Source organism: Capra hircus, chromosome 9, assembly GCF_001704415.2.
Source record: "Capra hircus breed San Clemente chromosome 9, ASM170441v1, whole genome shotgun sequence".
NCBI classification, from domain to species: Eukaryota; Metazoa; Chordata; class Mammalia; order Artiodactyla; family Bovidae; genus Capra; species Capra hircus.
Window position 1 is genome coordinate 67,238,866 of NC_030816.1, and position 24,211 is coordinate 67,263,076.

The following is a 24,211-nucleotide window of genomic DNA, read 5'->3' on the forward strand; positions in this document are numbered from 1 at the left end:
TTCACACTGTGCTGACCACTCTCTGTTCTAATCAGGTGACATGCTGAAGCCAACGACTGCCTTCTCACTTGTTCAAGGCATTCGTACTCTGCGCAGCCTGGGATGGGCAGAACCTAGGAGTGAAAAGCACAGATGGCATGTTGGTAGCATCAACATTTCTCCAGCAACAAAATTGGGAAATCAAAATGTCAAACAACACATAAAAACTAGACACCTCAAGCATGTAATCATATATTTATTTCTCTTTTTAAAGAACACTCCTTAATGTAATTCAATATACAAACTTGGTTTCACAGAATTATAATCCACTATATAGCACAAAGATAACCCAGATTGTGTGTGTGTGTGTGTGCACACACGTGTTTGTGTGTGCCCATGTGTTGTACCCCTTCCCTTCCTTCCACTCTTGGGAACCTACAAACAAAGGCTCTGCCCATCGTCAACGCTAACCAAAGCCCATTCTGAATGTTATATACAAAAGACAGCATCCTCCCACAAGTTCTTTTCCCTGGTAAGCTTCTTCTCCATTCCCCCTGAGATAGCCAGGGGTCTGACACTCTTCCCTTCTGCTGTAGGGTTAAGTGTCTTCCCCCAGAGCTGATGTCAACCCTGTTACCATGCAGACTGGCTGACAGGAAAGGCTAAGGAGCAGGTCTCCATGCCCTTCCCCGCTTCCACACCCACCTCTCAGTCCAAGCGCGACCCCTCTGTAGTAGCCTTAGTTCCAGTCACCATCTCGTGCAGCAAGAACCAAGGAGATTGCTAAGCCCAGGTCTTCTCCACGGGCAGCGCACAGCACTGCCTGCCAAGCCACCGGGCCGGCCGATAACCAAGCTCAACACAGTCCCATGTGCTTTGTCACTTTAATTTTTAAAGACACCCTAGCATAGGTCTGTGGCAACCTAGTGTCCAACTGAGTTACATAAAATTGTACCAGTGATGCACTTGTACATATTTACATGGGGCGGAATGTTTTCCCATATTTTTAGTTGAGTATATAGATCAACATGTTCACATAAGACCAAATACTTTTAATATTATTTATAACTGATTTATAAAGCTTTGAAAAAACTCACAATAGCACGTTGTTTACTTTAATGCTTTACGGTACTATCAGTTTAAAATCACAATCAGCACTTAAGTTATAGTCAATCCAGCAAACAAGAGACAAAAAAATTTACAAGAGTTAAGAACTGACTGATACATCCTTTATCTTTTTTTTTTTAACTAATGCATAAGTGCAGAATAAGATACTCTAGTTTAAATATCTTGTTTACAATATACATTTTTTGCTCTAGTTACGCAACAGTAAACCCCATGCTTCACATAGAAAAGCAATCCACAACATTAAGAAAAAATGTACAATTTATGAAACAAAGTAAATAAATATTAGTATTACAGAATCAGAGCTGTACATAAAAGCTGTTCAGTTTTAATCATATAAAAATATGTTTTAGTGCAACCTCACATATATATTGATGCTGTTTTGCTTTACATCATTTAGATCCAAGTGTCCAAAAAAGGAAAGAAATTACATTTATTACAAAGCAGATACACAAATTCTAAAATATGTACAAATTACTGCTAAAAAATGCTTATAAGAATATAAGCAAAGTAAAGAAAAGGCACAAACATCTGTACAATTTTAAAAGTACCAGACCCAATAGGTTAATTTCAAATTTTGTTTTGGTCAGGCTCATGATGACTTGTTAATTTACCTAATTCTTCTGATATAACAAAAGTATATATAATAGCAAACTACCAGTAACTTAGGACAGGCATGCTATAAACTTGATTACCTCTATTTCTAGAAAAACAAAAACAAAAACAAATGGGAAAATGTGGAAATGAAAGTCTCCATGCATCTTAGATCAATGTAGTTGACTCTTTTCTGAAGCCGGTTCCTTGCCTGCCTCTGTGCTTGAAGGTAATTCCTTGCTGTCTTGAAAGCCTGACTGTTGGTCATCCAGACAACTCTTGCTGTAAAATGTGGAGTGGGCGAACGCAGTCCGGGATGTACCAAAATTGTCCTTTTCGCCATCATGCAAGTCAGGGTGGGTAGCTGAGGTACAGGGCTGACCTGGCTCAGGTCCACTAAAGTGTCTAATGCTAGCCTGTGCACTTTCCAAGGGTTTCTGATGAGGCGCCTGCCCCCGAGCTGACTGATCTGCCCCAAGCAAAGCGGCCTCTTCTGTGGCAATCCGGAGGGAGGCGATGGCTTTTGTGCAAGTCTGTATGTTTTCCTCCTGTTCCCGCTCTGTGGCATTCAGGCTGTCTTCTGAAGTGCTCTGTTTCATCAGGAGCCGCGGAGACGAGGGCGTGCTAGGTGGACCAGATGACTGGGGAGCGTAAGGCGACCGCTTCCCGGGCTGCTTCGAAACTGCGTAGGGATCCTTGGCGAAGGAGTCCCCTGAGGCTCCCCTCTTCTCCTCGGAGCCCTCCATTGGCAGAGGCAATGTGGGTGGAGGGTGTAAACCGGAGAGGGCCGGCGGTATGGAGTGAACCATTTGGATCCCACCAACTGGCACCATAGGGATAGGAGCTCGCACTTGTTGCTGAGAGTGGAGTGGAAGATGACTGAAGACATAGTCATTAGGACCCTCAGGGAAAAGGCTGGAGCCGGGATGTTCATAAGCACCTTCTTGGTCTCCATAGAGACTGAAGTAAGGAACCTGAGGTAATCCTCTTCTTAAATTCTGCTTTGGGAAAACAGAGACAACACTTAGGACCCAGCGTGCTTCACGTTTAGGTCAAACTGTTTCATTCATTCATTCACTCACTCACTCATTCCTTCAAAACACGTGAAGACTCCCTAATCTTTCTATCACTCTGATTTCTCAAGACAAAAGAGGTTTGCTCCGCAGTCTTTTAGGATTCTTGACTGTAGCAGGTAGGTCTATGAAAGTTGCTTTTGTTGTTAAACAGGAATGTGATAAAACCTGCAGTGTGTTTTCCACTAGGTACAGAGACACGGTCCAGCTCTGGTTTTTTTTGTAAGACGAAATGAAAAGAAAATAACGGATAATTACCAGAAAAACTTTACTGAGCCAAAAAACACTAATAACAAATTTTTAAATCCAAAAGAAAGTTAAAACGATTACCATCTGTTTATATACTGGGCAGATTTTTAATATTTTTCTTAAGTGTTGATGAATATAAATGGAGTGACAAGCTTGAAAATTAGCTCTCTTTTTTTTTGTTAGTCTTCTACAGAGCAGATGACAAAACGGTGGTGATACAGAAACTGGTCCCTCCAGTGTGCAAGACACTGATCTAAAGAAATAGATTTCTGCTCAGGAGGCATCAAGGCAGAAGATCAGCACCAGCATCTCCATCAAACCGTAATTCAAGGCCAGATTTTGTATGGAAACTATGCATCAAAGTAGTTAATGTTAAGTATTTCAAATAGTTATAATTCGTATTCGACTGTGCAGCTGGGAACCAGAAATGACTGTATTTTAATCTTCTATGCTATTATTCCCACTTAAAAATCTTCTTGGCAATTAATAAATTTGGACATTTAAAGTTTGGGGCCAGAAATACAGATTTCATGGTCCCAGTCCTGAAAACAGAGAACCCATTTTGTATAATTGTTTCTATAGCAAAACCTACCGTAACTGTGAGATTATTGGGTTTAAATGAGATGCTGCTGCTAAGCTGCAAAGTCGCTTCAGTCGTGTCCGACTCTGTGCGACCCCAGAGATGGCAGCCTACCAGGCTCTTCTGTCCCTGGGATTCTCCAGGCAAGAACACTAGAGTGGGTTGCTGTTTCCTTCTCCAATGCATGAGAGTGAAAAGTGAAAGTGAAGTCGCTCAGTCGTGTCCGACTCTTTGTGATCCCATGGACTATAGCCCACCGGGCTCCTCTGTCCATGGGATTTTCCAGGCAAGAGTACTGGAGTGGGGTGCCATTGCCTTCTCCATTAAATGAGATGACGAAACTTCAATTAACTGAGATTCATCCTTTAAAGGCGTGCATGGTCAGTCACTCAGTCATGTCTGACTCTTTGTGACCCCATGGACTTTAGCCCGCTAGGCTCCTCTGTCCATGGAATTTTTTAGGCAAGAATACTAGAGTGGGTTGCCATTTCCTTCTCCAGAGGATCTTCCCAACCCAGGGATTGAACCTCTGTCTCCTGCATTACAGGCAGATTCTTTACCACTGTGCCATCATTCCAAGAATATTTCAGGTCAAAAATGCAAGGTGTGCTCTATACCATTAATGATTCATCCAGTGCTAATTAGATTGTGAGACCAGGTTAGGAAGGATAAATTATCCACTGTTTCTGCTACTCAGTACCATTCTTGGCCCTTACCCTGTTCTAGGCTTCACCTTATTCAAGCCAGAAACAAATGACTTCTGCTGAAAGTGCAGGAGAAATCATGCAGACATCAATCCTCATAAGCTAAGGACCTCATAAGCTAGGTAAGGGGAGAATTCTATGGTAGGAGAAAGAAATCAGTAAATACGACTAAAAAATCCCTCTTGTATTTATTTGCTCTGGTTTTAAAAAGGCATGTTTACTTCATCCAACACTAGGTAAGGTGGAGATCATAATGCCTACAATAACCACCTGTGAATGTAACCAAATGAATCTTCTTTGGATCACAATGATCACAGATGTAAAGTCTGAAATAAAACATAGCTTTGCTCTTTTTCCATCTTGCCTTTGGTTGCTATTCTGTGATGTCCACAGTATATACCTAATCAGAATGGGGGTTTGTGAGGCAGCCAAAGACAGAGCTGCCCTATTTCATAAGATCTCTGACTCAAGTCCAACAAAGCGAGTGATGAAGTGTCCTCTAAAAATAGGATGTATTCAATCTGTTCAAAAGCCAATAGAATTTTGTGTTAAGAATACAAGTGTTATATTCAGACTTTTACTGACCAGACATCAAATGATCACAACCACAGAAGCAACTGTACAATTCCTATCACGTAACCACTTCCATGGCTCCAGATACTGCCAAGCCTTTCACATATTCTTTGTCCTCAGACTCACCCCTTCTTCACCCTCCAAATAACTCTCCAGAAGATTTTTCTACTCTAATTTTTACTCCATTTGCAACCTTATCTTGTTTTACAATTTGAGCCTTACCATTTTAATATGAATAAACTCCCATCTTACTTAAAAATCTTGACAAAGAAATATGAATAATGAATGCCTATGTGGGTTGTGTATGCATATGTGTGTGTATATCTATCTGTATCCTATGTACCAGATATTTCTCCCAACTCATCTTTTCAGCAGTGTCAGTAGGTCCTCTGGAAGCAAAGGATAAGACGGAGGTAGAGGTACAGGAGTTCTGGCTGGGGTTGGTGACAGGGGAGCGGGGATATAAAGTACATGACAGTAACGGGGAGAGGAAGCAGGGGGTCACCTGGAACTGATCCAGGCTCAGCCACCGATAGAGGCTGCAGGGGAGAATGTGGCCTTGGCTTGAAAATGGAGGTCTATCCTGAAGGTTCGAACATCAGGAGGCTGTCAGCTCACTGCATTCCTTACAGCTGAATGGTAAGTTCTTTCAAGGACAGAAGTCTACTTGGCCCACCTCCCTGGCTGCCACAAACAGATGAAAAAACTGACCAAGAGGTTAAGTGACTTGCCCAAGACCACACAGAGAGCAAGGGATGGAACCAAATCATAGCACTTGTACTAGACAGGGTTCACGGACGCTCTGCACTGAGGACCAGGACATATACTCTTTGTCTCCTTGCTATTTATCTACCAAAACTTTAAAAATGGAAAAGGAACAATTCTTGTTTTAAAAGGATGAGGCCAGAAACCATACAATTTTTCTGTCATCAACGTTGAGCCACATATGATTAAACCCTCAAAAAATATTTACTGAATGAATGAATAAAAGACTTTTCTCTCTTCTTCTTCCTTCCTTTCTTCCTTCTGTCCTTCTTCCCTCCCTCCTTTCTCCCCTCTTTATTTCTTCTTTCCTTTTCTCTTTATCTATCCATCCATCTACCTACCTACCTACCTATCTATCATCTATTTTAAAATTAAAACTAACCAGAGGACAATAGAGCAGAAATAGCAGGGTTCTAGAATCTCAGTGACTGCATATCATCTCCTCCAAACTTGCTCCCTGGAACCTACCACTACAGGCTGAACCAGATAATGAGTGTGCCATGCTTGGCTACGAGGTCCTTTCAATGCCAGAGTCACTGCCCTGTGAGTGCTTGGTAAATGTTAAACCACAGGTATTGCTAACAGAATTTCCATCAAAGATAATGATCTTTAGGGTTATTCCAATTTAATATGTTCATACATAAGATGGCTGGATAACATCATCTGCTCAATGAACGTGAGCGTTTGAGCAACCTCTGGGAGATAGTGAAGGACAGGGAAACCTGGCATGCCGCAATCCATGGGGTCACAGAGAGCTGGATGTGACTTAGCGATTGAAGAAAACAACACACATTCTTCAGAGAGAGGGAAGCACTCATCTACTACAGCAATCAGGAGAAGTACTCCTTAAAGGATCACTGATTCTTTTTCACAATGAGAATCTTGTCCATACATCATAGAAAGACAAAAATTCTCTGCTGCCCCTCAAAAACAGAGTGCTAAAGCATCAAATGGGAAGCGTCTGAGACCAAGCGTCCCTGCTTTAGGATGGATTCCAAGGGCTATTCTTTCCTATCACATGAGCAAAGTAGGATGTTAAGAACTGTCTACAGAGAATTAAACTGGGTAATAGAGCAAAAGCTCAACACTTGGGCTTCATAAATGGTAAAGTTCAACAATTTTATTAAATATCCAGGTGAACTGGTATAAAAAAAATACAAATTCAATCACTAATAAAAGCAATCTCTTTTCAACAACAACTTTCCGGGCAGAGATCCAAAAATTAGATGAAGTCTTTAAGTCCACTTCTTTGCTTACTTTGCCCAAAGTGACTGTGAGTTGCTATTATTTTTTAATAACAGTACTATGTTGGCACCAAAGCATTATTTTTTATGCCTACAGATGACTGGATATACTCCAATATCTCCCAAATATCACAGTCTTGACCCACTAGGCCAGTTAGAATGGGGGAGCCTCAGCTCACACACTCCACAGCACCACTGGGTCTAACCAGAGATCAAACTGCCAACATTTGTTTGATCACAGAAAAAACAAGGGAATTCCAGAAAAACATCTACTTCTGCTTCATTGACTATGCTAAAGCCTTGACTGTGTGGATGACAACAAACTGTGGACAATTCTTCAAGAGATGGGAGTACCAGGCCACCTTACCTACCTCCTGAGAAATCTGTATGCAGATTAAGAAGCAACAGTTAGAACTGGACATGAACAATGGACTTGTTTAAATTGGGAAAGGAGTACGTCAAGGCTGTAATTATCATTCTGCTTATTTAACTTATATGCAGAGTACATCTTGTGAAATGCCAAGCTGGATGAATCACAGGCTGGAACCAAGATTGCCAGGAGAAATACCACCAGCCTCAAATATGCACATGATACCACCTTAATGACAGAAAGCAAAGAGGAACTAAAGAGCCTCTTGATGAAGGTGAAAGATGAGAGTGAAAAAGCTGGCTTAATACTCAACATTCAGAAAAGTAAGGTCATGGCATCCAGTCCCATCACTTCATGGCAAATAGATGGGGAAAAAATGGCAACAGTGACAGACTATTTTCGTGGGCTCCAAAATCACCGTGGATGGTGACTGTAGTCATGAAATTAAAAGCTTCTTGCTCCTTGGAAGAAAAGCTATGACAAACCTAGACAGATTATTAAAAAGCAGAGACATTACCTTGCCAACAAAGGCTCATCTAGTCAAATCTATGGTTTCTCAAGTAGTCATGTACAGATGTGAGAAGTGAACCATAAAGAAGGCCAAGTGCCAAAGAACTGATGCTTTTGAACTGTGGTGACTGAGAAGACTCTTGAGAGTCCCTTGGACAGCAAGGAGATGAAACCAACCAATGAAATCAACCCTGAATATTCACTGGAAGGACTGATGCTGAAGCCGAAGCTCCAATCCTTAGGCCACCTGTTGCAAAGGGCTGACTCACTGGAAAAGACCCTGATGCTGGGAACAGCTAAGGGCAGGAGGAGAAGGGGATGACAGAGGATGAGATGGCATCATCGACCCAATGGACATGAATCTGAGCAAACTTTGGAGATAGTGAAGGTCAGGGAAGCCTGGTGTGCTGCAATCCATGGGGTCACAAAGAGTCAGACACCACTTAGTGACTGAACAACAAATACCAGAAAAAGCATTTTCTACCCCAGACGTGGTATTCTGGTATGAAAGGGATTTCTCTATTTATCCTGCAATAGCATGAACTTCAGAAGAGCCCTCCTTTCTACTTGGTACCACTAAGACACAAAAACCTGTGGAAATGCCCCTCTTTTTCTTAGTTGGCTAATTTATTAGCAGCTAAGTTATGTCTTGATTGCTATGAATGTTTCTACAGTCTTTGCACCCTGAAGACTATGCTGGTAGCAGGCTTGTAAACAGAGGGTCTTGGGGGCTGGGGAGTAGAAGGCAGCAGGGTTTTTCTAAAGCTCAAAAATGGGAATCTAAGCATCTAATTCAGAATGGTGAAAAGATGATGAGAGAGGGGAAGCTGACCACTAGGGCCATGATAAGACAGCAGAGCTGAGAGCTGGTAGTGCTTCCTTTGGCTGTGAAGGGCAGTGACGACCCATATGATGGAAATCCAGAGCAAAGAGAGAATGGCCACGAATGGAGCCCAGGAAACAAAAAGCACATTTAAAGCAGCCAAACTCCAAAGGTATCCTTCCTCTGCTTACGCTAGGTATGCTAGGTGCCTGCTTCTTTCGTTGTTTTTTTTTTTTTTTTTTTTTAAATTTTACACAAGTTGAAAAAGACATCAAGATCTATCATGTTGGTGAAGTGAGGCAGGGCTGATCCTCTTCTATGGATGTGCATTAAGCCCTACTGCCCACATATCATTCATGATTGCTACTGTTGTTATCTTAATCTATAATGAGGGCATCCACAGAAATCTCCTCTGATGCTTTCTCCCTTACCTCTCCCAACTGCCTACTCTGTGAGCTCACAGTACCACTGAACAAGGGCTCTCGGTAACAGGAGGTGGTGGGACCAGCAAGAAAGCATGCATGTTCATGCCTTTCATTTATACCAGGGGTTCATTCTCCCCTCTCCTGGTCCCTTACTGGTTTCACATATCCACTCACTACCAGCAAAGTAATTAGTTTATTAAAATTTTTTTTTTGATTGAAAGTCAATGCTAATGCCCGAATCAGAATTTTTACCTGGTAGAGTTTGATAAATAATACCTAAATATCCTTCAGAGTGTCTGTCTAGGCAGTCATGTCATTCCAAAGACTTTTTACCTTTTCCACTCATGCCAAGGTTTCAACTCCTGCCTATAATGAGTTAAGCTTAGAAAGCATTCAGAAAGGTCTCACCTGTCATTACCAGATTGAAATGCTCTTCTCTGATGCAATGCTACACTTGGGGTAATGCCATAGCCACGTGATTGACAATAGCATGTGATAAAAATGCCTTTCTGCTATTTTCAGTAACCAAGTTCACTCCTCCCCACGAGAGATACCCGCGTCATAATAAATTTCACACCAGTGTGTCATCAAGAGGCTCCAATGAGTTTGGGCTTATATATTAGAAAGAGAAAACTAAGGATACTTACAGGAGGCCCCAATACAATTGGCTCTGCTTGCAAATACTGCCCCATGGACAATGGTGGGTTGTGGTATAAAGCCCTTCTGGGAGATGGTGCTCTTATGGTGGTCATGTATCTTCTCTCTCTTCTGGGAGAGAGGTCCCTCCTGGCCATGATTTCTTTCCCAGGTGACACTGGCCTCCTTGGGGACAGATGCCTTCTTGGTGAAACATCTCTCTGTGACATCTCTCTTCTCAAGGCGGCTTCCTTTCTTGGTGAAAGGTGTCGCATGGGTGACAGATCTCTCCTAGGTGACAAATGTCTTCTGGGTGACAAATCCCCTTTGGGTATCAGACACCTCTTTGGTGAATTATCTCGACAGGGTGAAGAATCATATCCTGGTGAGGAATGGCGGCTGGAGGGTGAGAAGTCCCGTGGGGAGGAGCCCGGCTCTGAAGACAGCATGCAGTCTTCATCCATACAACTGGGGATGTCTAACCTGTCTTTGTCTGGTTCTGAGTCTGTACTTTTGCTCTGGAATAACCTCTGGTATTCTGTCATCTGAGTATCTTCACATGAGTCACTTGGTGTCATCAGCTGAGTGACCTGAATACTTGGCAAGGTAACCAAATAGCTGATCAATGAAGAATGCCCCAGGGAGCTATCGGAAGGAACCCCATGGGGCACAGCGCCAACATTCACAGGCAAGGAGGAGAATCTAGGAGGCTGGGGACTGGTGCTTCTTGATCTTGTTTTTGGTGTCAAATCTCCTTGGTCATCAAAGTCATCATCGTCTTCGTCGTCATCGTCATTATCATCTCCATCTTCACCATCCGATTCTTCAGCATCTGAGAACTGATGATCAGTCGAAATGCTGGACATGCTGTGCTTCTCACTTGCCTTGTGCAAATCTTCCATCGTTTCTGAAGCAATTGAACAAACAGAGTGAACATCAAGATTCAAACAAGGTTAGAAGCTCATTCAGATGCCATCTCTTTGCAAAAGCTTTCCTCAATCCTCCAGCCCCTAGAGACGGTCATCTCTGAACTCCTATAACATGAACACTTACCTCTGTGACACTGATTGGTTCTTATCTTTCTATGTAGCTATCTGGTTTCATTCCCGCCTACAATATGGCCTCCAGAGTAGGAACTTTTAGCTCAGGCATCACACCACTCATAGAAAACCCTCAATAAGTGGTACATAATGTTGTTAATGATGATATTAGAGGAAAAAGAAAAGCAAGAACCTGTCCCTACAAGTCAGGAGGTCCAGCTGATCCCCAGATTTTCTACTGAGGTTATTGATGGACATTTTTTTTCTACTGGATTACCTCTTGATCAAAAAAATAAGACATTAAAATGCTTTTCAAATTTCCCAAAAAGTATCATCATAAGATTTAAATCACCATTACAAATTAAGTGCAATTAGATTTCTTTTATGGTTCTATTCTAATAATGATAAAATTATTTTCACAGTAAGGCATTTCTACTTCTTCAGCCAAAACTGAAATGCATTTCTTTTCACTAGGTCTCAAGCAATTCAATGTGTCAGATTTCTCTTCTATGTTTAGTATTTAGTAAAATGAAACGTGATCAGTTTTTTTTTTTTTAATACCTATATATGTTTTACCCCTTGGCCACAAAGCTCCAGCATGCCCAGTAAAGAGGTCAGTCAACTTAAGTGTGAATACCTGCTTCCTCAGTTTCGGTATCATCGACTGATGTCATTGAGACCCCCAACTCCAGGCATTTCTTCATGTGTGCTTTAGATTTCATATGCTTTGTTAGGTTTCCTAGAAAATACAGCCAAAAAAAAAAAAAGAAGAGCAATTAACTGGTTACCAAAATGTGATGACTGCTCCAAAATTCAGCGTGAAATGAACTAACTTGAGATAACACAAATTTGTTTCTACCCCCTGCTCCTTGCCTCAAACTTCAGAGGAACAATTCGGCTTCTGAAGATATGAACCACCGACAGCTTCAGCCCAGTCTCAGGTTGTCTTTGTTCTAGAGCTGTGGAAGTCTAGGCTCATATTATTTCAAGTGGAGACTCAAGTCTGACGGAGAATCCCAGACTTTTCTGGCTGAGAGAGATCGAATACCTTTGGCCCAGTTGGGTCTGCCTTCTTGGGCTCCACATAAACAGGGTGACACAAGCTGGGTCACACATCTCTGAGCAATTTTAGAATAAACTATTGTAATCAACATAGTCCCTGGACCCCAGACCTTCTGTCATCAATCAGATATAGATTCAACTGGCAGGATGCTCACTTGTCAGAAGAAAAAATAAACGCAAACTGATGTTGGGGCCAATCCTGTAAATGAATTCAAAGATCCAGATAAATACTTAGCTAACTACTTATTGGGAACATTAATCTTAGTATTTAGCTTCTATCCATCTGACATATATCAGCAGAGTTTATGACAGCAACTTCTAAAGTTCCAGAGCAGCAAAATTCCTTTCTTATTTACCTTGAAACTCCCACTGTTCTAAGAACAAAGGATGTATTATGATGGTGATATAGACTTCCCAGGTTGCTAGTGATAAAGAACATGCCTGCCAATACAGGAGCCATAACAGACTGGGGTTTGATCCCTGAGTGGTGAAGATCCCCTGGAGTAGAAAATGGCAACCCACACCAATATTTTTGCCTGGAAGATCCCATGAACAGAGGAGCCTGGTGGGCTACAGTCCATTGGATCGCAAAGAGTCAAACACGACTGAAGCGACATAGCATAAGCACAAACTCTTGCATCTTCCATACACAGATAGTTATATAACTGTCCCCATGTATAGTATGAATGGTATATAATGATGCCCACTGTATCTGTAGGTTCAGAGTTCATAGATAAGGAGGGCTGATACATGTACCTAATTATGTAGGTTAGTGTGTTTCTATGTGTGCATGCTCAGTCGCCAAGTTGTGTTTGACTCTTTGTGACCCCATGGATTGCAGCCCTCCAAGCTCCTCTGTCCATGGGATTTCCCAGGCAAAAATACTGGAGTGGGGTGCCATGTTCTCCTCCAGGGGATCTTCCCAAACCAGGGATTGAACCCAGGTCTTCCACATTGCAGGCGAATTCTTTACAATCTGAGCCACCAGGGAAGCCCCCAAATACTGGAGTGTGTAGCCTATCCCCTCTCCAGGGGAACTTCCTGACCCAGGAATCAAACTGGGGTCTCCTGCATTACAGGCAGAGTCTTTACCAGCTGAGCTACCCGGAAAGCCCATTCCACATCATATATATAACTAATCAAAAGAAATGTAGGAACTAATTCAGCTATAAGGGCCATATTATCTTTGTTCTTTGACACTGCTTTAGTCACATAGCAGCAAATGCTTTAAGAGTAGGCTCACTGAATCCAGGCGGAAACTCTGGCCTGCTAAAATAGTTTGTTCCTCTTGCGGGAGTTTTTGGCTTACTATTAATGTAATATATGAGCTACAACTCTAAACTGGGGCACTGTTATTATTTTATTTATATTACTTTATTTTTTAATTAGGGAAAGTGAAGTCACTTAGTTGTGTCCGACTCTTTGCAACCCTATGGCTCCTCTGTCCACGGGATTTTCCAGGCAAGAATACTGGAGTGGGTTGCCATTTCCTTCTGCGGGAATTTTCCTGACCCCAGGGATTGAACTCGGGTCTCCCACATTTCAGGCAAACTCTTTACCATCTGAGCCACCAGGGAATCCTTAACATGTGGCTTATTGCTTATATACCTACAAATTTAATGTGCTATTTTTGTAACTCCAAACATGGAAATATTTCCTGGCCCATATTGCTCTTACATAACAAAAAATTATACCTTTAATTTTTCTAAAGATCTCAAAAATTCTTATAGACAAATTATCATGAGCTTCCCTGGTAGTTCAGCTGGTTAAGAATCCACTTGCAATGGAGGAGAACCTGGTTCGATTCTTGGGTAGGGAGGTTCTCCTGGAGAAGGGATAGGTTACCCACTCCAGTATTCTTGGGCTTCCCTGGTGGCTCAGATGGTAAAGAATCCACCTGTATGGGGAAGACCTGGGTTGGGAATATCCCTTGGAGGAGGGCATGGCACCCCACTCCAATATTCTTGCCTGGAGAATCCCCATGGACAAAGGAGTCTGGCGGGCTGCATACAGTCCATGGGGTCACAAAGAATTGGACACAACTAAGCACAGCACATGATTATCAAGAATTTAAAAATTTGTAAATTAATGGAAATCATCTGCTTCTGTAAGGGTGCACATAATCTCTGTATGTGGATAGATGTGGAAGTTAGTGAAGTCAAGATAGTTTATTTAGATCTTTTTATGTGTTTCTTCTATTTTTCTTTCTTTCTGTTTCAAGTAAGCACTCAGGCTTTGGGCTCTCATCCTCAGGGTAGGTTTATAGTTAGAAATCTGGCTCAGAAATGACCCTGCCCTGACTTTGGCTTATTGAAGTCTTGAATGTCTGAAGAATTACAGCAAAGAGAAAGCAGCAAGATGGCAGGAAAAGGTGTCTGGAGAAGTGACACAGGCAAAGAGGAGATACCAGTCCTGCAAGAGCACTCTGATTCTGTACTCAGATGATATGACAAGAGGCAGCTGGCTGGAAGTGAACACTGGTGAGGGGTTTCCCAGGATGATTTACTCTTTTTAAGATCCTAAGACATTTATACTTTTCCAAAGGGTGACAAGGAAACTCCAATAATGATCAAGAATAAATTATTTTCTGCTAAAACTCCAAGACAATGGCTCAGAGCCAAATTTAACATGATAGAAATATCTATGCGACATTTCTTCAGGTACAGTTTCAGGAGGCTATACCCAGTCAACTCACACGCCCAGGAAATATCAGTTCTAATGACCGGTGGATCAGCTTTATTTCTTAAAACCAAAGTTTACATATTTTTATGTCCTAGGGAGTCTCTTACTGAAGTTCCACATAAAAGGCTTGATTGTGCAAAAGTGGATGGTATTTAAAGGACCTCATATTTATCTCCTTTGAAATGCAAATGAACATTCCCTCCCCCTTTTTGTGGCTTCAAAGAGGCATAATTGTAATATAAATATCTTTTTATTAAAGAAAAAACAGATATGCTCAGAGGCAACACATTTACATTTCTGACAAACCAATAAAGACAATTTTGGATTTGGGGTATAAAAGAAAGTAGGTATACATTTCCCTGCCAAAGATAGTTTTATTTGATATTTATTTTTCTTGATGGGTAGTGGAGCAGATTAATTAGTATGCAAATTAAAGTAAAAACATCAGAAAATGTTTGTGTAAGGTTAGTGGTGGGGTGTCTATAGGGTTCCATTAGTACTTCCACGTGTGTGTATGCTCAGTCATGTCTGGCTCTGCGACCCCATGGACTGTAGCCCACTAGGCTTCTCTGTCCATGGGATTTTCCTGGCAGGAATACTGAAGTAGGATACCATTTCCTCTCCAGGGGATCTTCCCGATCTGGGGATTGAACCCACACCTCCTGCATACTTTGACAGTAAGTAGTAAAATATACTTCTATAGAAGTCAAATCACCTCTATTCCACAACTATTTGTATTCTGAAAACACTAGGTTTATGAACATTTTCATAATTTTACAAAATGATAGAAATATGACTGAAGCAACTTTTTTATAAAATATTTTCAGGTCTATTTGTTAAAAACAGACTTATTTTTTAAAGACAGAATATCATTTCAAGGCAAGTCTTAGTTTTATGAGATTAATAGCTGTGGCCTGAGAGTAAGAAATTGTCTCTGAGCTCATAAATACACAGAACACAAGCGATCAAATTTCTATACATAATTAATGCAAGTGTGGATGGAGGGGCCCACCCGGGACTCTGTGGGTTTCTACATTATTAATAATCTTGAAACTGACCATGGGCACATGTTTTCTTCCCAGCTGCTTCCTTGCTTTTCTAATGCCCCGGAATGGGTTGTCTCCCTGCAGAATTTCAATACTGGTGCAAAGATTCTCTAGACCACATAACATTTCCAACAAGAAGTAATAGCTATGCAGGCAATTCTTAGCCAGTTCCTTCGAGACTACTAGCCTGGACCTAAGTCTATAGCTTTTACTTCAGTCATAAAAGGAGTCTCACTGTCTCATACATCTTCAGACCACTTACAGAAAGAAAACACATTTCATGAGTGTCACATTTTCACAAAGAAAAGCATCTGATTGTCGATGACAGTTACAAAACGGTATTCAGAATCTGGAACAACCATTAAAAAAGAGTTTTCCCTCTTAAAAAAAAAAAAAATCAGACCGGTACCTTTTGTTTTGAAGGCGAAGTTACATAACTTGCATACATAAGGCCGGACATCAGTATGCGTGCGGATATGCTTTTTGAGCATGCTCGGTTTCTTACAGCGAATCCCACATTCTTCACAAATGTACTTTCCACGTCCACGTCCTCTGACATATACATAGTCTTCATTCGATTTATATCTGTTAAAAAAGGGAAAATTCAGTGTGTTTCCAAATACTTTGCTGCTGCTGCTGCTGCTGCTAAGTTGCTTCAGTCGTGCCCGACTCTGTGACCCCACAGATGGCAGCCCACCAGGCTTCCCCATCCCTGGGATTCTCCAGGCAAGAACACTGGAGTGGGTTGCCATTTCTTTCTCCAATGCATGAAAGTGAAAAGCGAAAGTGAAGTTGCTCAGTCGTATCCAACTCTTAGCGACCCCATGGGCTGCAGCCTACTAGGCTCCTCCATCCATGGGATTTTCCAGGCAAGAGTACTGGAGTGGGGTGCCATTGCCTTCTCCCTCCAAATAGTTTACATGATTCCAAATACTAACACGTTTCCAAATAAATGTTATATATATAAAATCAAAAGCTAATCACTCGCAAGACAAAATTTTAGGTGGGTCTTTTACAGTTATTCAACTTTATTTCTACAGATCCAGTGAAATCTATGCAGTACCTGAAAGAACTTGGTAACAGATTTGGCATTGTAAATAAAAGGGAATTTTTTTTTTCTATGTGGAATTCAAAATGGAGTTGGCTCTTCCATGAAATGTGACTATATGGACTCTGTATAGATGTTCAAATGGGCTTATATAAGCCGCAAAGAGTTGCAGCACTGTGCACCTTACTGCTTCCAGATTTGGATACCAAGAAACATCCAAAAAGTTATACTAGCATACTTAAATCATCACATATCACTTGTTAACATTACATCATCTAAGATGTGCATTCACAACACATATACCCCTCTAAATTGCTAGAATAAATATAACTGATTATAGAATTCTTCACTGCAAGTTTCTACTCTATTTTTACAATCCTGGCACGAGAGTCAGAAATTTCTAGCTTACACAGGCTGAGCTGAGCTCACCAACTGTTGCCTACAGATTTGATCTGTTCTTCCCAAGGACCGTAATTCTGTACTGAAGTGAAGTCTAAATTTCAAGTGGCTTCTGGAAGGTACTGTTATATAATAAAAACTAGAGATTCTATTTTTCAATCAAATTTGTCTTTGTTTCTGGAAGGGTTTATAGAGAGGTTTGAAAGAATGTCTGAGGTCATCCAATTTAATTAAATCAGTAAGATGAACAAAGTCTTAGGTATTCACTGTAATAATCCATGGAAGAAAGCTACCCAGTGATCACCATCGGTCACATTTTGTTCAGCATTTAAGGAAACATGATCCATCATAGCGTATAGCAGCATTCTACTGAATAACTCAGTAAATATCATTATCTCTTAAATCTCAGGCTAGAATTATGGGTCTACTGCCAAAGATATTTCTTTTGAGGATTCTTTTTATAACTTCCAAAGGTAAAGTGACCTACAAACGCCCTAACTCAGTGTGTGCTGACTTAAAGGTCTTAGATTTAGTCTTTTTTTTTTTTCTTTTGTTTGTTTTTAAATATTCTAAGAGCATTGCAAACTTCTCTATTTTGTTCCAGCTAATCCATCATCAGGAATAAAAGCAAATTCACTTTCATTCGTCCAAACCACTGAAGGATTTTTAAGATAGAAAATCCATCCTATCAACTCTGCTATGGATACTATTTGATCTTAACATTATCTGTTTTTCAGTCAGTACCAATCCAGGTGAGAATTAAGTAGTATCAAAAATATGAATAGTCAATTTTATGTACTTTTTAGTCCTTTAAATCTTTCCCCTTTTACAAAGAATTTCCAAAGTCAACTTTTTCTTCAAAACTATTTTGAACTTTATCTTTTATCTCATTGTCTTTGTAATAAAGCAGAAAGGAACCTAAAGTTGCACAATATGTCACCTTTTAATACCAATATTCTCTGCCCCAAACTGGATGAAACTACCTAAGGACTACAGAATAAAACAAATAATTTCATAGACAGCAATTCTTCTCCAGGGAAGGGTACTTCAAGCTTCCTGTGGTACATCACTGTAATTTATGGAAAACACATTTTATTTTCAAATAATACTATTTTAAATTCCTTAGCTGATTAACTTGCTTCCAGAATGAAAATTAAGTTCTGTATAAAATATAAATGTATTAGAAAAATCTGTACAAATAAAATATTTACCCTTCAAAAGTTTTACAGACCCATAAATCTACTTGATACAAGAATTAATGGATTTTTGAAAAAATATGGCAACCTACTCTAGTATCCTTGTGTAAGAAATTCCATGGAAAGAGGAGCCTGGTGGGCTACAGTCCATGGGGTCACAAAGAGCTGGACATGACTTAGCAACTAAACAACAACAGCAATGAAATTACTAGGTCTATGAATTAGACAATATAGGAAACATATATACTTAAAAATTTGGTCAGTAATTTTTTTCTTTTTTTTTTTGGAAGTCATCACTTTGCAATGGCAAACTAAGAGGTTTTAACACATTTCTTGGAATAAACAACTGTTCACCACCAGGCAGAAGTTGGATCACAGGTTAAGGAATGAATGGGATATAGCCCATAAAGGGACAATGAATGGAAGAGGCAATGAAATATCAGCACAATCCTTTTGGATCATCAAAACACAGTAATAAAATGTTCACATATGCTTTTCATTTGCATCTTTTGTTAGTGGCGATGAGCTTCCCAAAGCATGCAGACCTGTGAAAGTCTCACTTATCTAGCACAAGTGCACTGCTCTGAAGAAGACTGCTGGACACAAGGGTTGACTCAGTCACAGGAACTTCTTGGGCTCTGAAGTAAGATATTATCTCTGTTTCTCTTGTTTGTGTTAAAAGATGAGGAATGTCAAAAAATACTGAGACAAGCTTCATGACGACAAACAACTGTGGTTTCAGCGGTGACAATACTCAGGCATCCACCCAAAGGGGGCCAACCCTATGAGGGAACCAGCTTCCATAACCTATTTCCAAATGGTAAACCTATGTGAGAAACTGATATCTTGTATTACCAACGCCAGCTGTGACGGACCATGCAGAAGCGTGGCCGAGCGGAGCTACCCCCACGCCCAAGGTCAGGGGCAGCAGCCAGGAGGAGCTACCACACGCCGGAGGTCAGGGGCAGCGGCCGGGAGGAGCTACCACACGCCCGAGATCAGGGGTGGCGGCCAGGAGCGCTGGGCTGCGACGGCGCAGGAGTGGCTGAGAGGAGCTACCCCACTTCCGAGGTCAGGGGCGGTGACCGAGAGCGCCAGGCTGCGACAAGCGCAGGAGCGACAGAGAGGGGCTACCCCGTGGCAGAGAGGGGCTACCCCACGCCCGAGGTCAGGGGCAGTGGCCACGAGGAGCAACCCCGTCCAAGGAGCTGCGCTGTGTGGGCAGAGGAGGGCTGAGAGGAGCTACTCCACGTTCAAGGTCAGGAGGGGCAGCCTGAGGAGATGCCCCTTGGCCAAGGTAAAAGAAACCCAAGTAAGGTGGTAGGTGTTAGGAGAGGGCATCAGAGGGCAGACACACTGAAACCATAATCACAGAAAACTAGTCAATCTGATCACACAGACCACAGCCTTGTCTAACTCAATGAAACTAAGCTATGCCATGTGGGGCCACCCAAGATGGCTGGGTCATGGTGGAGAGGTCTGACAGGATGTGGTCCACTGAAGAAGGGAATAGCAAACCACTTCAGTATTCTTGCCTTGAGAACCCCATGAACAGTATGAAAAGGCAAAATGATAGGATACTGAAAGAGGAACTCCCCAGGTCAGTAGGTGCCCAATATGCTACTGAAGATCAATGGAGAAATAACTCCAGAAAGAATGAAGGGATGGAGCCAAAGCAAAAACAACACCCAGTTGTGGATGTGACTGGTGATAGAAGCAAGGTCCAATGCTGTAAAGAGCAATATTGCATAGGAACCTGGAATGTCAGGTCCATGAATCAAGGCAAATTGGAAGTGGTCAAACAGGAGATGGCAAGGGTGAACGTTGACATTCTAGGAATCAGCGAAGTAAAATGGACTGGAATGGGTGAATTTAACTCAGATGACCATTATATCTACTACTGCAGGCAGGAGTCCCTTAGAAGAAATGGAGTAGACATCATGGTCAACAAGAGTCCAAAATACTTGGATGCAATCTAAAAACAACAGAATGATCTCTGTTTGTTTCCAAGGCAAACCATTCAATATCACAGTAATCCAAGTCTATGCCCCAACCAGTAATGCTGAAGAAGCTGAAGTTGAACGGTTCTATGAAGACCTTTTAGAACTAACACCCAAAAAAGATGTCCTTTTCATTATAGGGGACTGGAATGCAAAAGTAAGAAGTCAAGAAACACCTGGGGTAACAGGCAAATTTGGCCTTGGAATACGGAATGAAGCAGGGCAGAGACTAATAGAGTTTTGCCAAGAGAACACACTGGTCATGGAAAACATGCTGTTCCAAAAACAAAAGAGAAGACTCTACACATGGACATCACCAGATGGTCAACACCGAAATCAGACTGATTATATTCTTTGCAGCCAAAGATGGAGCAGCTCTATACAGTCAACAAAAACAAGACCGGGAGCTGACTGTGGCTCAGATCATGAACTCCTTATTGCCAAATTCAGACTTAAACTGAAGAAAGTAGGGAAAACCACTAGACCATTCAGGTATGACCTAAATCAAATTCCTTATGATTACACAGTGGAAGTGAGAAATACATTTAAGGGACTAGATCTGATAGATAGAGTGCCTGATGAACTATGGACAGAGGTTCGTGACACTGTATAGGAGACGTGGATCAAGACCATCCCCATGGAAAAGAAATGCAAAAAAGCAAAATGGATGTCTGGGGAGCCTTACAAATAGCTGTGGAAAGAAAAGAAGCGAAAAGCAAAGGAGAAAAGGAAAGATATAAGCATCTGAATGCAGAGTTCCAAAGAATAGCAGGGAGAGATAAGAAAGCCTTCCTCAGCGATCAATGCAAAGAAATAGAGGAAAACAACAGAATGGGAAAGACTAGAGATCTCTTCATGCAAATTAGAGATACCAAGGGAACATTTCATGCAAAATGGGCTCGATAAAGGACAGAAATGGTATGGACCTAACAGAAGCAGAAGATATTAAGAAGAGGTGGCAAGAATTCACAGAACTGTACAAAAAAGATCTTCATGACCCAGATAATCACGATGGTGTGATCACTCACCTAGAGCCAGACATCCTGGAATATGAAGTCAAGTGGGCCTTAGAAAGCATCACTACCAACAAAGCTAGTGGAGGTGATGGAATTCCAGATGAGCTCTTTCAAATCCTGAAAGATGATGTTGTGAAAGCGCTGCACTCAATATGCCAGCAAATTTGGAAAACTCAGCAGTGGCCACAGGACTGGAAAAGGTCAGTTTTCATTCCAATCCCAAAGAAAGGCAATGCCAAAGAATGCTCAAACTACCACACAATTGCACTCATCTCACATGCTAGTAAAGTAATGCTCAAAATTCTCCAAGCCAGGCTTCAGTAATACGTGAACCATGAACTTCCAGATGTTCAAGCTGGATTTAGAAAAGGCAGAGGAACCAGAGATCAAATTGCCAACATCCGTTGGATCATGGAAAAAGCAAGAGAGTTCCAGAAAAACATCTATTTCTGCTTTATTGACTATGCCAAAGCCTTTGACTATGTGGATCACAATAAACTGTGGAAAATTCTGAAAAAAATGGGAATACCAGACCACCTGACCTGCCTCTTGAGAAACCTACATCCAGGTCAGGAAGCAACAGTTAGAACTGGACATGGAACAACAGACTGGTTCCAAATAGGAAAAGGAGTACGTCAAGGCTGTATATTGTCACCCTGCTTATTTAACTTATATGCAGAGTACATCATGAGAAATGCTGGGCTGGAAGAAGCACAAGCTGGAATCAAGATTGCCGGGAGAAATAATAACCTCAGATATGCAGCTGACACCACCCTTATGGCAGAAAGTGAAGAGGAACTAAAAAGCCTCTTGATGAAAGTGAAAGAGGAGTGTGAAAAAGATGGCTTAAAGCTCAACATTCAGAAAACAAAGATCATGGCATCTGGTCCCATCACTTCATGGGAAATAGATGGGGAAACAGTGGAAACAGTGTCAGACTTTATTTTTGGGGGCTCCAAAATCACTGCAGATGGTGACTGCAGCCATGAAATTAAAAGACACTTACTCCTTGGAAGGAAAGTTATGACCAACCTAGATAGCATATTCAAAAGCAGAGACATTACTTTGCCAACAAAGGTCTGTCTAGTCAAGGCTATGGTTTTTCCAGTAGTCATGTATGGATGTAAGACTTGGACTGTGAATAAAGCTGACCGCCGAAGAATTGATGCGTTTGATCTGTGATGTTGGGAGAAGACTCTTGAGAGTCCCTTGGACTGCGAGGAGATCCAAACAGTCCATTGTAAAGGAGATCAGTCCTGGGTGTTCATTGGAAGGACTGATGCTAAAGCTGAAACTTCAATACTTTGGCCACCTCATGTGAAGAGTTGACTCATTGGAAAAGACTCTGATGCTGGGAGGAGGGGACGACAGAGGATGAGATGGCTGGATGGCATCACCAACTCGATGGACATGAGTCTGAGTGAACTCTGAGAGTTGGTGATGGCCAGGGAGGCCTGGCGTGCTGAGATTCATGGGATTGCAAAGAGTTGGACACGACTGAGTGACTGAACTGAACTGAACTGAACTAACAATTTAGGGTTAAACAGATAACATTATTTTGTCCTTTAAATATAATTAGAATAAATTCATGGTCATGGAAAGTTGTAAATTATAGATCTGTTGTAGAGATAAGGTAATTACATCACAATCCCCAAATGTGGTTAATGTCCTTTAAATTGAAAAAAATTTAAGCCAAATATCTGGGCTTTTTCTTCAATGTGACTGGACTGAAGAAATCTATCAAAATCTAAAACTTGACATTACACACACATGTAATTTTTCTTAACTAGATAGATAACAAAGTCATTGAACCTTATCATTTGAGTTTCTGCAACTCAGAATTCTTAAAAAGAAATTCCTAAAGACAGAGAAACTATCACAGATCAGAGGAGGCTGGGGAAACATGCAAGATGGTGCTCTGGCTTGGTTCCTGGAAGAGAAAGAGGGTAGTGCAGGAACTGGTAAAATCCCATATATCTGGAGTTCAGGTAATAATAAAAACAATAAAACCAGCTGGCTTCCAGGTACATACATGAGTGTGCAAGACTGCATTTTTGTAATGCAAAATAAAAATATGTCCATTAATAACACAAGTGGTTGTAAAAATAATATTAAAGAATGAACAAACTTATATGACATCAGAAGTCCAGCAGTTTAAATTAGAGGTATGAAAATTTAAGGCAGAGGTTCAAACCATATACAATAAGATATTTTTATTAAAAGCAAGTCATGAAAGTATGGGCATAAACTCATTATTTGTTACCAAACAGACTTCAGAAATGTGTATACAAAAAGAATTTGCTTTATGCTTCGGACCAGAGGAGGTATGATATTTTCCACACAGACACTCAGGACCATTAACTCTGATGTCTAATAGCATAGTTGACATTTGCACTTATGTTTCCTTACCCTCCTTCAAAGATTTTAATTCGAATAGGCTCAGTTTGCTTGGATCCAATATCCTTATCTCCATGAATATCTCCTTTCCCTCTTTCCTTTAAGATACTTCCCACTAGTTTCCTTTCTAGTTTGCTGCCAAATAAAAAGGACGCATCTGGTTTCATCTGCAGGAAAAAAGAGAGAATCATTTTGTATGCATTCCCTAAAACACATAGGAAGTCCACGTATTCCACTCTTTCATGGTCTCTGAAAATTAGCCTAAATTCCATACTAAAAGGCCATGGGGTGGCTACATAAAAGGGACAATGGGGATAAAATCAGCAAAGAATGACAGTTTCTACAGAATAAATTCAACATTCTTTTAAAAACAAGACCCCATTAGCACAAATACCGTGCAACACTAATAAAAATGTTAAAAACAAGTGCTGTATTTTGGAAGTAGCAATTCAAGCAATCTCTATGCATTTCAAAAACAATCTCAAAAGTTATTAAAGAGAAATGGTAACTGAAATATACTGTACATTTTATATATTTTATATTTATAAATCCTCCATTTACTTTTTTATTAGCATAAATTCCAAAATGGCCCTTATTAATATTTTTATAATTTTACACGTAAGGCAATAACTGTTCATGCAGAAGCAAACCCACTAATCCTTGGGAAAATGAGTT

General features: G+C 41.0%; 1 protein-coding gene across 4 annotated transcripts in view; it reads right to left on the minus strand.

The window, feature by feature from the left end:
* HIVEP2 (human immunodeficiency virus type I enhancer binding protein 2) overlaps positions 216-24,211 on the minus strand; it is a 216,657-nt gene continuing 192,661 nt past the window's right edge. For 3 of the 4 annotated variants that reach the window (XM_018053281.1, XM_018053282.1, XM_005684859.3), the window contains 5 exons: positions 23,549-23,703; positions 15,890-16,065; positions 11,328-11,429; positions 9,662-10,557; positions 216-2,699 (listed from right to left, as the gene is read on the minus strand). In XM_018053281.1, coding sequence (XP_017908770.1) covers positions 1,872-2,699; positions 9,662-10,557; positions 11,328-11,429; positions 15,890-16,065; positions 23,549-23,703 — 2,157 coding nt within the window. In that variant the 3' untranslated portion in view covers positions 216-1,871. The remainder of the gene's footprint in view (positions 2,700-9,661; positions 10,558-11,327; positions 11,430-15,889; positions 16,066-23,548; positions 23,704-24,211) is intronic. The other variant, XM_018053283.1, reaches the window with a different exon arrangement.